The 14,720-nt window shown below is 46.3% G+C and overlaps 1 protein-coding gene across 1 annotated transcript in view; it reads right to left on the minus strand.

Annotated features, from left to right (window-relative positions):
- The window catches only part of LOC142768308 (uncharacterized), a 25,936-nt gene extending 13,218 nt beyond the window's left edge, over positions 1–12,718 (minus strand). The window contains exons 1-4 of the mRNA XM_075870272.1: positions 12,711–12,718; positions 12,288–12,462; positions 9,259–9,439; positions 1,924–2,218 (exon numbers count right to left, since the gene is read on the minus strand). Of these exons, the coding sequence (XP_075726387.1) occupies positions 1,924–2,218; positions 9,259–9,439; positions 12,288–12,462; positions 12,711–12,718 (659 nt within the window). The remainder of the gene's footprint in view (positions 1–1,923; positions 2,219–9,258; positions 9,440–12,287; positions 12,463–12,710) is intronic.
- Between the last annotated feature and the right edge of the window lie 2,002 nt (positions 12,719–14,720).

The following is a 14,720-nucleotide window of genomic DNA, read 5'->3' on the forward strand; positions in this document are numbered from 1 at the left end:
CACGTCACGCTCATGGTGCGCTTGCGGCCGCTTCGCTAGCTTGATATACAGCATATCAGCCTACCACTGCGGGTGCTGGTACTGCAAACGTTAGTGGAGCCGTCTTCACGCGACTGTAAGGCAAGTACTTGCACCTTATCTAGATACGTGAGTGCGCATAACATTTCTACTTCTGTTTAGTGTGTCCACATCGAAATATTCTACTGATTTTAAAGGGACATATCAACCTTCCTCATTCGTGCTTCGTATATGATCGATTCCCACTGTATACGTCGGATCTGATAATTTTGCTGTATACCGAGATGTCAATTCAGAACGTCATGAAACGTAGAAAGCACCAAGGCATGCTAAGGCGTACACAGTTGCATAGGTCTTTTTGTTGCTAAAATTGCCATATCACGACGCTACAACCCAGTACGGCGGCACTGAACTAAGTTTGTAATGCCTACATTATCGTTGAATTTATGAACCACTGAATGGAAATTTTTTTCAGGTGTTTGTATTCTGTTAGTCACTACCAATTGAATCTCACAGACTATTTGGCCAAGGAATGATGTTAATAGCGGTTCCTATTCAGAATATAATGACGGAGCACTGGCACAAAAACCTATAAAGCGGAAAAATTAGCGAGATATTTTTAAGCTGAGACATATACTAAAGATCTACGAGACACAAGGGTAAATGTAGCCTGGAAAATGTTTAAAATGAATTTTAAAGTGCACGCCACACGACTGAGCGAGATGTGGAGCCCCTCACGGCGTCGAAATCAACGCGGGGGCAATGTAAACAAACATACGTCACGAGTTTGTGTTGGCTGGTGGCTGGCACGCGCGTTGGACTTGCGCTAGCCTCCATTTCCACCTCCGCGCTCTATCCGTGCCTGCAACTTCACGTGTGCTAGCTGTCTGGTGCCCGTTAGCACACATTCTCGCGCGTGGCGCCCACGTCACAGTTTTCTGTGGTCACGTGGCCAGCTGTGTTCACCTTGTTCAACTGCTCCGGCCTGGCTCAATGCTCTTTCAAACTGAACTTGAGACTGGGAGCTCGAAATAAATAACTGCCGCGCACTAGAGCAGACGCGTTGCCAGCCATGATAAGTTGGTCATATATGCTACCTATTGCAAAAAACAAAAAAAAACTAAATGGTAAATTTTTGTGTCAATGTCGAAAATCCAAATAAATTAATGCGATTGACGTAGATGCACATGAAAGTACTGCGCGTGCTTATGTTCTAAATTTAGGTAAATAGTGAATAAACGTCTCTCTTGAAATAAAGATCAGTGGCAAGATAGCGCTCGCGTTTATCTGTTGCCGTCTGATGTCCAAGAAATGTTGCGCTGCATATTGTTTCCTGTGCCATACGAACTAGCTGGAACTTTGCAGTTTTGAAGTTCTCTCTTTCTTCATTTTTCAGGATGACTGTTTCTGCCTTTCGTGCTCTCGTTAAGAAACAGTGCAAAAACACACAGGGTCTCTTATCAGTTTGTCTATGACGACTCTAAGTCTAAATAATAGCTTTTTCGTTTCAATCTTTTTGTTTTTGTTTTTGGTGAAAATAAATTTCTTTGATTGATTGATTGTTTGATTGATTGAAGCTGTCCCACCCTCTGCTAAACTGCTCTGCCCCTAACATGGTTCTGCGCTGCCTCCAGATTCGGATGGATTGCTTCTGCACCTCATCTGATTTTTCCCTGCCTTCATGATCGCCCTACATTTCTCCAAGTGATGGCGTCATGTGATGACGACATTATAGTCAAATGATGACCTGACAAACTTTGAGGTCATGCGGCGTTATGATGCCGTCGTACGGCGACGTCATCACGTGAACGAGTTTTCTCACAATTCGTGTTGACACCGTTTACGTCAACGGTTCAAATTTGCACGTTTCACGAGGCATCCATTGCTTTCGCTTGCAACACCCACCATCTGCCACAGACGTGACGCTCGAAGTCCAAGCAGGGATCGACTTCTTCCATGTATTCCGTCATGGCGCCCATGGCTCGCCGGCAGGTGGCGGTGGAACATAGCTTTTGTAGCTCTGCCGTCGATGGGTTCCAGACAAATTTGGCAGCCATGGAGGTATGGTGGATGAGCATATGAACGACGATATATACGGCCAGTCCCAGTGCACACACAATAGTCACCGGTATCCAGCATCCCACCAGGTAGAACGCCGAGCAGGGGCTTCTGTCCGCCGTTGACGAGCAAGGCTTAAGGGCTGCATCGTAACAAGAAAAACGCGAATACATTCATTTCATCGACTGCGTCATCATACTCTTTCGGTATGTGCTGTCTGCTGCTGAGCTAACGAAGCCTATCATCCATCGCAGCTTTTGTGAAAATTAATATGAAAATTCAATAAAGCGCTCATATATTTCCAAATATTATAAGAATAATTGCTGAGGTTCAACGTCACAAAACCACCGTAATGTTAAGGGGTTTATTGGTAGGAAATCGCAGCGCAGAATAGCATAAGGGGCAGCGATCAGCAGCATAAAGGGCAGCGGTCCGGAGCGGTCAGCTGATCTCAGCAACGAAGACCTCATGCTGAGGGTGATGACGCCGAGACCACTCTTCTTCACTACAATCACCCCCCGCAGAAAAAAAGAGGTGACATCCTGGCGGAATAAGGCGAGGAGACAACTACTGGGTACTACCACAGCTTCAGGGGAGAGACGTGGACAAGTTCGTGGCTAGGATAGCGTAGATCTGTAAGGGGCGGGATGGGCTCCACGATATAATGGATAGAGGACGTTTGTTCAACAACAAGATATGGTCAGAGGCATTTAGTAACGTGTTCTGTGGAGCAGCCGGGTGCGGAATTGGGTACCCGAAGTCATACCAAACCACCAGGGCAAAAAGTTGGCGCTAAACGGTCCCCAGGCTGATGGAACTGTTGCCGCCATTGGTCCTTGGTTTAAAAGAAGCTCGCGACATTCTTCAGTAGGTCGGGTTGCTTTGGACAGGGAATACATTCGGACTCAAGTTTATGTGGAAGAATGGCGTCAACGTTAGTGGAGGTTCTCGGCTATATGGAAGAAAGTACGGAAAAATTCAGTAATAGCTTGTGCCGCAGTAATAGAAGCGTAGGTGACGAAAGCGAAAATAATCCCCAAATCGAACAATCAGAGGTGGCGTACATTGATAGCATATCACCAAGAGTACGGTGGAAGCGCTCTCATGCCGTTCGTTTGCGGATGATACGCTGTACTTGTGCGGTGTACGATTCGGCATTCTCATGTAATGCCTTAAATGCTTCGGAAAGGAAGGCACGGCCTCCGTCGCTTAAGAGCTCGCGATGGGCACCATGACGAAGAATGAAATGATGCAACAGAGACGTTCCTACGTCATGGGCTGTGGCAGGTAGCAACGCGGCCGTTTAGGCATAGCGTGTCAGGTAGTTCATGGCCACGATAATCTAGCAGTTGACGGCAGTGGTTCGTAAATGCCAATGCCAACGCGATGAAAAGGGCGACTAGGAAAGGGTATAGGTTGTGATGTGTAGACTTGTCCGGGAGGTCTTTGATCGTTGGCACTGAGGAGATGAGCGAACGAACTACCACACATATTTACACATGCCGCTCAAATACAATCGGACTCAAAGCCCAGCGTATGTCTTGAAGAGGCCCGCATGCGTGCACTGTGGGTCTACGTGGATTGATTGGTATGGGGGGTTTAACGTCCCGAAACCCCCATATGATTATGAGAGAGGTCGTAGTGGAGGGCTGCGGAAATTTCGACCACCTGGGGTTCTTTAACGTGTACTCAAATCTGAGCACACGGGCCTACAACATTTCCGCCTCCATCGGAAACGCAGCCGACGCAGCCGCGATTTGACCCCGCAGCTTGCGGGCCAGCAGCCGAGTACCTTAGTCACTAGACCACCGCAGCGGGGCGGGTGTACGTGGAAAGCGTCACATATAAAAGGATGGAAATGGCCGGCTATCGCAAGAAGTCACTTGGCACTTTCGGAAAAGTAGTTGCCTCGAAGAAAGAGGTCAACTCGCCCCGCCGCGGTGGTCTAGTGGCTAAGGTACTCGGCTGCTGACCCGCAGGTCGCGGGATCAAATCCCGGCTGCGGCGGCTGCGTTTCCGATGGAGGCGGAAACGTTGTAGGCCCGTGGGCTCAGATTTGGGCACACGTTAAAGAACCCCAGGTGGTCAAAATTTCCGGAGCCCTCCACTACGACGTCTCTCATAATCATATGGTGGTTTTGGGACGTTAAACCCCACATATCAATCAATCAATCAATCAATCAATCAATCAAGGAGGTCAACTCGAATGCAAAAGCTGATAGCCTGGGGGCGGAGAGCATGATATGGCGAAGAATCGAAAGGATTAGAAAGGATGTTCAGGAGAGCGCTGATACAGGGATCCTTCCATTGCTCCAACGTCATATTGAGCAAGACGATTGTTGCAAGTGCAGGCGCAAGGGAAGCGAGGCAAACAGCGTCAACTGATACCGATGAGCGAGAAAGGGCGTAAGCGTCCGTGTGCTTGCGACCGGATCTGTAAATAACGCAGATGTTATACTACTGAAGTTGAAGCGCCCAGCAAAGAAGTCGTCCAGAAGGGTTCATAAGAGTGGAAAGCCAGGAAAGGGCGTTGTGGTCAGTGATCACGTAATTGATTGATTGATGTGCGGGGTTTAACGTCCCAAAATCACCATATTATTATGAGAGACACCATATATAGTGGAGGGCTGCGGCAATTTTGACCACCTTGGGTGCTTTAACGTGGACCCAAATCTGAGCACACAGGCCTACAGAACTTTTGCATCCATCGAAAATTCCGCCGCCGCAGCCGGGATTTGATTCCGCAACCGGCGGGTCAGCAGCCGAGTACCTTAACCACTAGGCCACCGTGGTGGGGCAGTTACCACGTCAAATGCGTGGCCATACGAGTCAGGGCAAAATTTAACAAGGGCTGAAGTAATGGCTAAGCTCTCTTCCTCGGTCACCGAGCAGTTAGCCTCGGCTTTCACGTAGGCGACGCATATTCATCAAGCATTTGTTTAAGTTGTGCTAGCACAGCGCCAAATACGATGCCGCTGGCGGCAGTGTGAACCTTCTTCGGATCGTCAGGATCAAAGTGGCGGATGATGAGCGGCGAATTCAGCAAGTGGCGTAATTTGGCGAAGGCGTCGTTGAAGGTTGGTGACCAAGGGGAAAGGTCCTTGTCGCCACTAAAAAGGCATTTCAGGGGCGCACATATGAAGAGGATGAAGAGGAACTTTTGAATGAAGCGTCGGAAGTATGACGACCAGCCGACAAAACACCAAATCTCCTTCCGGTTTTAGGTTTCTGAAAATCGCTGACAGCGCGATGCATGGCTGGGTCTGGAAAAATGCCTCCCCGCGATACTACGTGATCAAGAATTGTCAGCTGCCGGGCACCGAGATCACATTTTTTCAGGTTGAGTTTAAGCACTACGTCGGTGAGGCATATGACAACGTACTCGAGACGACCTAAATGGGTGTTGAATTTGGCGGTAAAGACTACGACGTCATTGTGGTAGCATAAACATGTGTTCCACTTGAGCTCTCGTAAAATAGTGTCCATAGTTCTCTCCAAAGTGGCTGTAGCATTACATAGGCCGAAAGGAAGGATGGTAAATTTGTATATTCGTAATTTGTGAAAATGATGTTTTAGGTCGATCAGATGCTTCCATAGGAACTTGCCAGTAGGAATGTAGCAACATCCCATTCCCTGCAAACAATCGAGGGCGTAGACGATTCGCGGCAACGGGGAAATGTCCTTGTGGGTGATCTTGTTTAAACGATGGTAGTAGACAAAGAACCGAATGGAGCCAACTTTCATCTTCGCAAGAACGACCGGTGACTGCACGATGCCTCGCTGGAGCACTTCAGCAACCTGATCTTCATACCACGGCGCTCCGAAGCTGATGCTCAATAAGGTCATTGCCGTAGAGGCGGATAGCTTACTGTGTCAATCTTGTGAGAAATAGTAGCAAGAAGAAGCGCGGTACCTCTGCAGCATGTTTATCAGCTGGCTTCGTTCGGAAGACGACGTTGCGGTGTCGACAGAGCAATATAAAGCATCGAAGAGAGGCTGGTCAACAACAGGGTCAGAAGTGAGTGCACTTAGTTTTGCAGAAATCGAAGTTACCGGAGTGTCAAAAAAGTGACGGGGGTAGATCATCTGTATCCGACCGACACTTTCACCATGGTATAAAGGTGAAGGCCACTCCAGGGTGTTGTGAACGAGCGTTTTCGTGACTCACCGCGGACAGCAAAGATAGCAACTAGAAGCGGCGAACATTTGCGGCGTATGAACAGTTAAGAGACTGTAAAGGTAACATCGCAGTTGAGAATATCAGTACACGAGACCGGCAAAACCAGGACAGAGCGTGGAGTAATGGTTCTGTCACTGAATACAGACAGTCTCTTACACTGAATGCGGGTGTTGACAGCAAAACATCTGAAAAAGCGGGAAGCTCAAGTTCAGCAGTTGTTAATGTCATTATTATTCGCAAAGAAGTCCCAGCCAATATTACGTGATAGGAACACGAGCGGAGCACGACAAACTCGACAATATACACAAGTCCTTGGATGACGACTCGTGTTTACATTGTACAGGCCGCGAGAGGTGCCATGTATTGTGAGTTCGCCGTTTGGAAAGATAGATGGGATAATGTCGTCAGGACCTCTCAGTGCTTGCGGCACAGCTGGGCGGAAATTACGAATACAGGGGCTCCGGTGTCGGCAAGTGCCATGCTTAGAATACCGTCGACCGACACATCTATCAAGTTGTCTGCACAGGGGCGAGGACTTGTGCATGGAGGCGGGGACACAGTTAGTTTTTCGAGAACTGTAGCCATTAGTTTTCCTGCATTTTGGGTTCGGTACGGCGACGCATCAGAGAAGACAAGCGTCGATTCGGGGATGATGAGCGGCGGGGAAGTGTGTCTGAGTGACTATGGCGAAATGAAGAGACAGAATAGCTGGAAGGCACAGACGAAAACTGAGGAGTGAAAGATGGCACTCATTCATTGTTCGCCAAAGTGAGTCGACGACGGAAATAACGCGCCACGTGGTCAATACTACCACAGGCAAAACAGATTGGATGGCCATCGTATATGCCCGCCATTGGTCGGAGTGCGAGCGGATTCGCGGCGGCCATTGGTCGGGTACATGCCGATTTGCGGCTGGCGGGTTGGAAAGTGCGGCTGTAGTGTCATCGTCATAGGCAGTGGTAAAAAGATTGTTCGTGAATACAAAAGCACAGGCTGAAGAAACTGTTGACGAGGTCGAGCAGTAGCTTCTGCGTACGTGGGAGCTGCAGTGACGGGCGGTGGTTCATGGGCTGGAGGACTAGTTTTAGCGACCTGGTCCTGGATGAAGTGGTGGAGCGTAGGTGACAGACTGCGTGGTTGGTCGGGTACGCAGGACATGAAAGAAAGCCGACGTGTAACTTCGGTGTGGATGAAGTCTTGTATCTCCGAGAGAAGAGGAGCGTGGTCATCTACTATGCCAAGGCTGAGGTGACGTGCCTCTGCGCCTGACACAGAGGGACGTCTGGTATGAAAACGTTGCCTGCGCAGCTAATCGTAACTCATACAGAATTCAGTCAGTTCTATGACTGTGCGAGGACTCTTAGATAGCAGCATCTAGAAAGCGTCGTTCCAATGCCCTTCAATATAGTTTTAATCTTCTCCCCTTCTGACATCGTCACGTTTACCCGCTCGCGAAGGTCAAGCATGCCCTCAATGCAGCTGGTGAAATTCTCACCAAGCTCTTGGGATCAAGCACCCAATCGTTGTTTAGCGCGGTGTTTGCGCACCTCGGGCCATCCGAAAACTTGGGTAAGACTTGTTTTGAAGACTGACTGGACGTGGTAAGCTCAGCTTCGTGGTTTACAAGCCATAGCTTGCACAGGTCCGACAAATAGAATGCGACATAGCCCAACATGGCTTCGTCGTCCCTTTTGTTGTGGACTCTCACCCAATGACACGTAAAAAGCCAGTCACCGACGTCCTTGTCGCCAGTGCCAGAGAAAACGGGGGATCTCACAGATGCAAGTGACCGGCGCAGAGTAAGGTAGGTGGCCCCGCTGGAAAGGTTGGAGGAACGGCGCCTGCGTCGTTGGGCATGATGAAGGGCAGCTTCATCAATCAGCTTTAGGCGTCAACACGATGCAACAAATACTTTAGGTTATCAAACGCCGCGGAGCAAGCCCTTGGTGGGGAGGGACCGATTATGTTCTCGTTGGGGGCATGCCAATAAATACCTCGCCGCACTGAGCACCGTGTCACGCTGCCGGCAAATCCAGCAAGGCACATCCGGCACGTGGGCGACGGTTTCCAAATATGAGAAAACCGGCTTATCGTGCGATATCAACCAGCGGCGCCGCGAAAGAGGGGGGATAAGGGAGGAGGTTGATGACGCGGCGGGCGTGTTGTGGCAACGATAAATGAGCGTCACTACTTTCTTACGTCGCGGGGCTTTCCTAATCTAGAGAGGGACGGGGAGCAGGGGCAAAACTCGTAGTGCCATCTCTTGAGTTCATTGCGACGCAGTATATTACTGACCAGCTGATAGTCCCAGAGTTTGCTCACCTAAAGTATTCTTGCACCATGAGTCAGGCATTTCATTTGCCAGGACTGCGGATTTGAAGCAGACGCTCTCTTATATGCGTCTGTTTTTCTACTTCAGTATCAGATATTGTGCAGAAAAACATGACCCATAAGTAGTGTGCATTTTCAAGTATATATTTTGCGCAGTTTTTCTCAAAAGTGACGAAAGGCACCCAACTCTGAAATTAACCGTCTCGGATTTCGGCACTGGCACACCTAAATTATTCAATTACCACAGCGGATTCACTGATTCTTATAAATATTTGATACGTGCTGTGGCAAACGTGCCTTGAACAAAGTGAAGACTACCTCGGACGCTGTGGTAAATAGAAAATATGTGCTTTCATTTGTTATTGTGAATATTTTCAGCGAACAAATTAACTACATTTAGTCCGTTATGCTTTTTTTTTGTATGTCATGGGAATTTCGATTACAAAGAAAAATGCGTACAAGAACAGAAAAATGATCAAACTAATGCCTCTTTTTGGATGAATATTTGCGTGATAAGTCAGCAGCATCGGGTAACAGTGGGAAAAATACAACGTCGCTAGAGGAACTGTATTTTAGATCGTGTGGCCATATAAATTTGCAGTCCATTAGCGATAAAGCGACATTAGAGATTAGGGAGCTTAAGCCGTCAGCAGGATTTCTAGTTTACTCACCAGTTTGGCTGCTGAAAACATTTTTAGGTGACGCCTGTTTGCTGGGTTCGCCTTTTCTGTTTACTGGACCACTTCTCTTTCTCAAAGTGTCCGCAGTGTCGGGTTTCTGTGCTGACTTCTCGTTGACCTTAGGTGTCTTATCCTCTTTCTGTGTTCCTTGTGATGATTGCTTCCTGCCTGTCTGGAAGCAGGACAAGGTTATTTGTACCTGATTGCCAATCAGGCCCCTTACTTTCGCGAAAACCAAATTGCTTTTGCCGAAGCCACATATGTACAGTCATATTCTTTTATTACTCTATCTTTCTAATTTTCATTTGAACCGTGTACTGTCCTAGTAAGATAGAACTTATTTTCTCATACAATTGAATAACGGGTGTAAATAACAGCGCGAGAAAACAACAGTCAAACACAAACTTGAAGATGAACCAGCGTTGACCACAAACGAGTTATTTTCCCGAAAAACACGCAACTTAAAGCCCTTTATAATAAAAAAAAGAAACAATCGCATTAGGCGCAGAAATCGCTCTCTTTTGTGAAGAAGTAAGATTTAATGAGTGCTTAGACTTCTTTTGCAGGGTGTCTGCAGATGAGCGAAAAAACAGTTTCGAATTCGCATGCTCTTTCCCAAATTCTAAAAAAAAAAAACACCGCCCAGCAAGCTAATGCCTGCGTTGAATTCTTCGCAGCTGACAAGCTGCCCGAGATTGGCAGGATCACAAACCCAAACCTCAAAAAAAGGTGTAGCATGTGCTGGTAATATTAGGCACAATTACACATTTGTCCAGTGTACTTGGGAACGTTGTAGGTCGCGTATCGTTATCTTGCGGCGTACTGCACATAGGCCAGACGGGCAGACACTTCGGTCATAAACTATCAGAGCACAAATACAATGTGGGTAAATATAAACAAGGCTAATTAGCTAATCACTGTTCTCGCTAAGGTCGTGTTCTGGCGTATGTGAAGTTGTGCGTCGTCGCCAGGAACAGGGAACTGAATGCGCGGGACATTGTAGACATGACAAGGCTGGTGCCGAGTGCGTAAGTACCCCTTCAGCGGTTGTTGCTCACTAAGAGAAGGAATTCATGCGCATGATCTACTTCTCTGTCATCAGTTATGTATCACTGCTATAAATTGTTTTCTAGAAAAATAAACTTGTTAGAATAGATGGATGAATGAATGAATGGATATGGCTGTACCCTTTAGATCGGGCGGTGGCTAGCGCCACCAAGCCTTAATACCCAATGAATCAAAAATAGATTTATTTTTTTCCTTTAAATATTGAGATTGAGGATTCGTACTTTGCAGTGAAGGGTTTCATTTTCACTCGTGCCTTGATTTTAGCCCCCAATCAGATAAGCTCCTTCTAGTTAATTCTACCCGCTTAAGGTGTATTTGGCCCTCACTGTCCCCAGTGCTTTGGAAAACTCTGCGCCATCATCCTGAACTATAGGGTGAAGCCCTTTACAGAACATTCTCAAGTGTTCGGCAGTTTCTTCTTCCAATCCACAGGCACTGCATACCGTGTCTACCCCTTCGTATTTGGCCCAATATGTTTTGGTTCGCAATACTCCCGTTCTGGCCTCAAACAGTAGAGAACTACCTTGAGTATTATCATAGATCCTTTCCTTGGCAATTTCCTGCCTAAAAGTTCAATAGATCTCTAGTGCGGACTTCTTAATCATGCCAATTCTCCACATATCGGTCTGAGCTTCCTTCACCATCTTCTTAACCGATAATTCTTGTTGGTTCGGCCCCCTGCGATTTTCCTAGTATCTACCAGTCAATTTTCTGGTTCGCTTCCGCCATTTTGTATCGACATTCTTCATGTACAAGTAGCTGAATACCTTCCTAGCCCAACGCTCCTCCCCCATTTCTCTCAATCGCCTCTCAAATTTTATCTTGCTGCTAGCTTCACTGCCCTCAAATGATGTCCATCCCATATGACCTTGTACTCCCTGATTTGGTGTATTCCCGTGAGCTCCTAAGCCAAGCCTACCTATTCCACGTTGCTTAATTTCTAATCTTGCTTGAACTTCTGATCTCATGCACAATACCGCATTGCCGAACGTCGTACCAGGAACCATGACCCCTTTCCATATTCCTCTCACTTCATCATACCTATTGTAATTCAACAGTGCCCTGTTTTTCATTACCACTACATTCCTGCTACCTTTAGTCGTCACGTATATTTCGTGTTCCCTTAGATACTCGGCCCCATTGCTTATCCATACGCGCAGACATTTGTATTTATCTGTTGTCTCTAGCTTGACCTCCTGTATTCTAAGCTCACTACCTTCATTGTCATTAAAAATCATGACTGCTGATTTTTCCTTACTGAATCTGAAATCTAACCTATCTTCCTCATTACCGCAGATGTCCACTAATCTCTGCAAATCTTCCTTGTTGCCGGCCATTAGCACTATATCATCTGCGTACATCAATGCTGGTGGTGCCTGTTCAATGAACCCCTTTCCAAAATTCAGTGCCACCTATTGAACGAAACAGAAAACACATTTTTTGCCATGTCTTGTTCGCCCACGGTGATGCGTGCTACTGACATCCATACGCAATTATTGCTGCGTATGTGCGTTTTGGGTGGCAGTCCGTGGGACGCCCTAGAGGAGGCACAGCAGCCACTTCAGGGAGCAGTGCCACAGCGGCGCTTGTATGACCTCTTCGGGCGGTGGACGGGCTGTCATGACCGGCAGAGCAAGGACACGGCTTCCAAGGAATGCTCGTTGGCGTAAACGCGGTACACGTCCTGCAGGAACACAAGCGATGTCCGTGCGCGCTGCAGGGAGCATTCATCGGCGTCGCTGGGACACACAGGCCACCAGCTCGCACGAGTGAACAAGATATGGAGGAAGAGAAATGTTGCCAGACTGAATTTTCTAAAGGGTCTTTTCAGCGTTCGTTTTTCTGTGTGCTCGTCCGCGTTTTTTTGCGCTGTTTTTCACAGCCATGAATAATCAACTAGCTCGAATGAACACCCTTTTTGATAATAAAAACTAGAGCCATATGCCACTTACTAGTGGTTTATCCGTTCCTGCTACTTTCTGGTTCGACGGTTGGCAAACTGCCGAGGATGCATTTGGTGGCGACGCTGGGGAGGTTTTCGCAGCATCTCTGCTTTTCTTACGTCTTTTGTCAGTACACTTCACGCCCTTCTGTTCTTTTCCTTCATTGTCGTGGTCGCGATGGTGCCTGAAGTGACCACGTGGGAAAATTTATTATATTGTTGACTCATCCTGTTAGCCCGTGGGCGACAAACGCAGCATTTCTACAAATAAGACATTGCATAAGAAAAGCAGTGGCACAATTTACGTAAATGAACATTGCTGAACAGAGAACACAAGCTCACGTCAGCAAAGTATTTTATTCAAAGTTTGATTAGATAATACAGCACCATAAAAGCAGATAACAATGTTAAAAAAATAAGAGAGCAAAAATACTTGACCATACATAAGAGAAATGTTTTGTACATACACCTATCAAATAATACAAAACTATCTCTTCAATGGTACTGAACGTATATTTGCATCCTTAGCCGATGTCATGCTGCTGTGTTAATTAAGAACTTAAAAGAAGCTCACTTTTTGTGGTGGCGATGCCTTTTTTTTCCCTGCTTCTCTTGCAATCCAGTTGAGCTTACAGGAGAAATATCGCACTCACTGACACCGCTGTTGGCGGCTGTGCCAGCTCCAACTTGAGCGCCAGGTTCACTCGTTTTCATTGCTTCTCCTGCGTCAGTGCCCAAATGATTCTTCAAGTTATTGGCAATATTGCACCAATTCATTTTTTTGTGCAATAAAAGCCACTCTCCTCAAGATGAATAGTTAGCCGCGTGGCACCGCGGAACGTAAATCCTCGGTTCAATAATCAAGATGTGCGTGATAGTTTTTGAAAACGCTGCGCCAAGGGACAACTGGTGGCAAATGGTGCGTTAGTTTTAGACGCTTAGTTGTACGCTTCTTTTTTTTTTATTCGTTAGTTGCACAAAGACACATAACTGGTTTGCCGAGTATTTACCACCACTTCTTCGTATATTTACCACCACTTCTTCGTATAAAAAAATACTGGTAGGAAATCGATGGTTCTGAAACATTGTGGCACCTGGAGGAGTTTATCTCAACCACGTGTTTCATTCTGCGTGGCCTCTGAGATTGCCTTTAGTAGCACAATGATATACAAAGTAGCGCATCTTTCGAGAACCCCCTAGCACAGCACTATCTATCTATCTATCTATCTATCTATCTATCTATCTATCTATCTATCTATCTATCTATCTATCTATCTATCTATCTATCTATCTATCTATCTATCTATCTATCTATCTATCTATCTATCTATCTATCTATCTATCTATCTATCTATCTATCTATCTATCTATCTATCTATCTATCTTTCTATCTATCTATCTATCTATCTATCTATCTATCTATCTATCTATCTATCTATCTATCTATCTATCTATCTATCTATCTATCTATCTATCTATCTATCTATCTATCTATCTATCTATCTATCTATCTATCTATCTATCTATCTATCTATCTATCTGTCTGTCTGTCTGTCTGTCTGTCTGTCTGTCTGTCTGTCTGTCTGTCTGTCTGTCTGTCTATCTATCTATCTATCTATCTATCTATCTATCTATCTATCTATCTATCTATCTATCTATCTATCTATCTGTCTGTCTGTCTGTCTGTCTGTCTGTCTGTCTGTCTGTCTGTCTGTCTGTCTGTCTGTCTGTCTATCTATCTATCTATCTATCTATCTATCTATCTATCTATCTATCTATCTATCTATCTATCTATCTATCTATCTATCTATCTATCTATCTATCTATCTATCTATCTATCTATCTATCTATCTATCTATCTATCTGTCTGTCTATCTATCTGTCTGTCTGTCTGTCTGTCTGTCTGTCTGTCTGTCTGTCTGTCTGTCTGTCTGTCTGGACTGGACTGGACTGGACTGGACTGGACTGGACTGGACTGGACTGGACTGGACTGGACTGGACTGGACTGACTGACTGACTGACTGACTGACTGACTGACTGACTGACTGACTGACCCTCACCAATAACCGCGCGCAGGGTCCCCAATCAGAGGGAGCGAAGGTTTATCGCAGAACGTACCCTTTATACCAAGTCAGTCTATGTGAAAGCTCGGAAGGCTTTTTGCGCGTAACGTAATTTTGCTCTGCCTCCGCGACTGGAGGCATTGCAAGGCTTGTGCACCTTACGTGGCTTTGCACTGCCTCGTGAATCGCGCACATTTGACGAAGCGACGATGGCATGTGATGGCATAATAGATAAGTCAGTATGAGTTGAAGAAATCTGCCCCTTTGTTAGTCATCAGGCAATTTCTTTGGATCACTGGTGTTGACGATACCTATGCGAAATGCTGGCGCCAGTGGTTAATTTCCATATTTCATCAGGCATTTGAGGATTTCGCCTTAAA

The sequence above is a fragment of the Rhipicephalus microplus genome, chromosome 8 (genome assembly GCF_043290135.1).
Source record: "Rhipicephalus microplus isolate Deutch F79 chromosome 8, USDA_Rmic, whole genome shotgun sequence".
Classification (NCBI taxonomy): domain Eukaryota; kingdom Metazoa; phylum Arthropoda; class Arachnida; order Ixodida; family Ixodidae; genus Rhipicephalus; species Rhipicephalus microplus.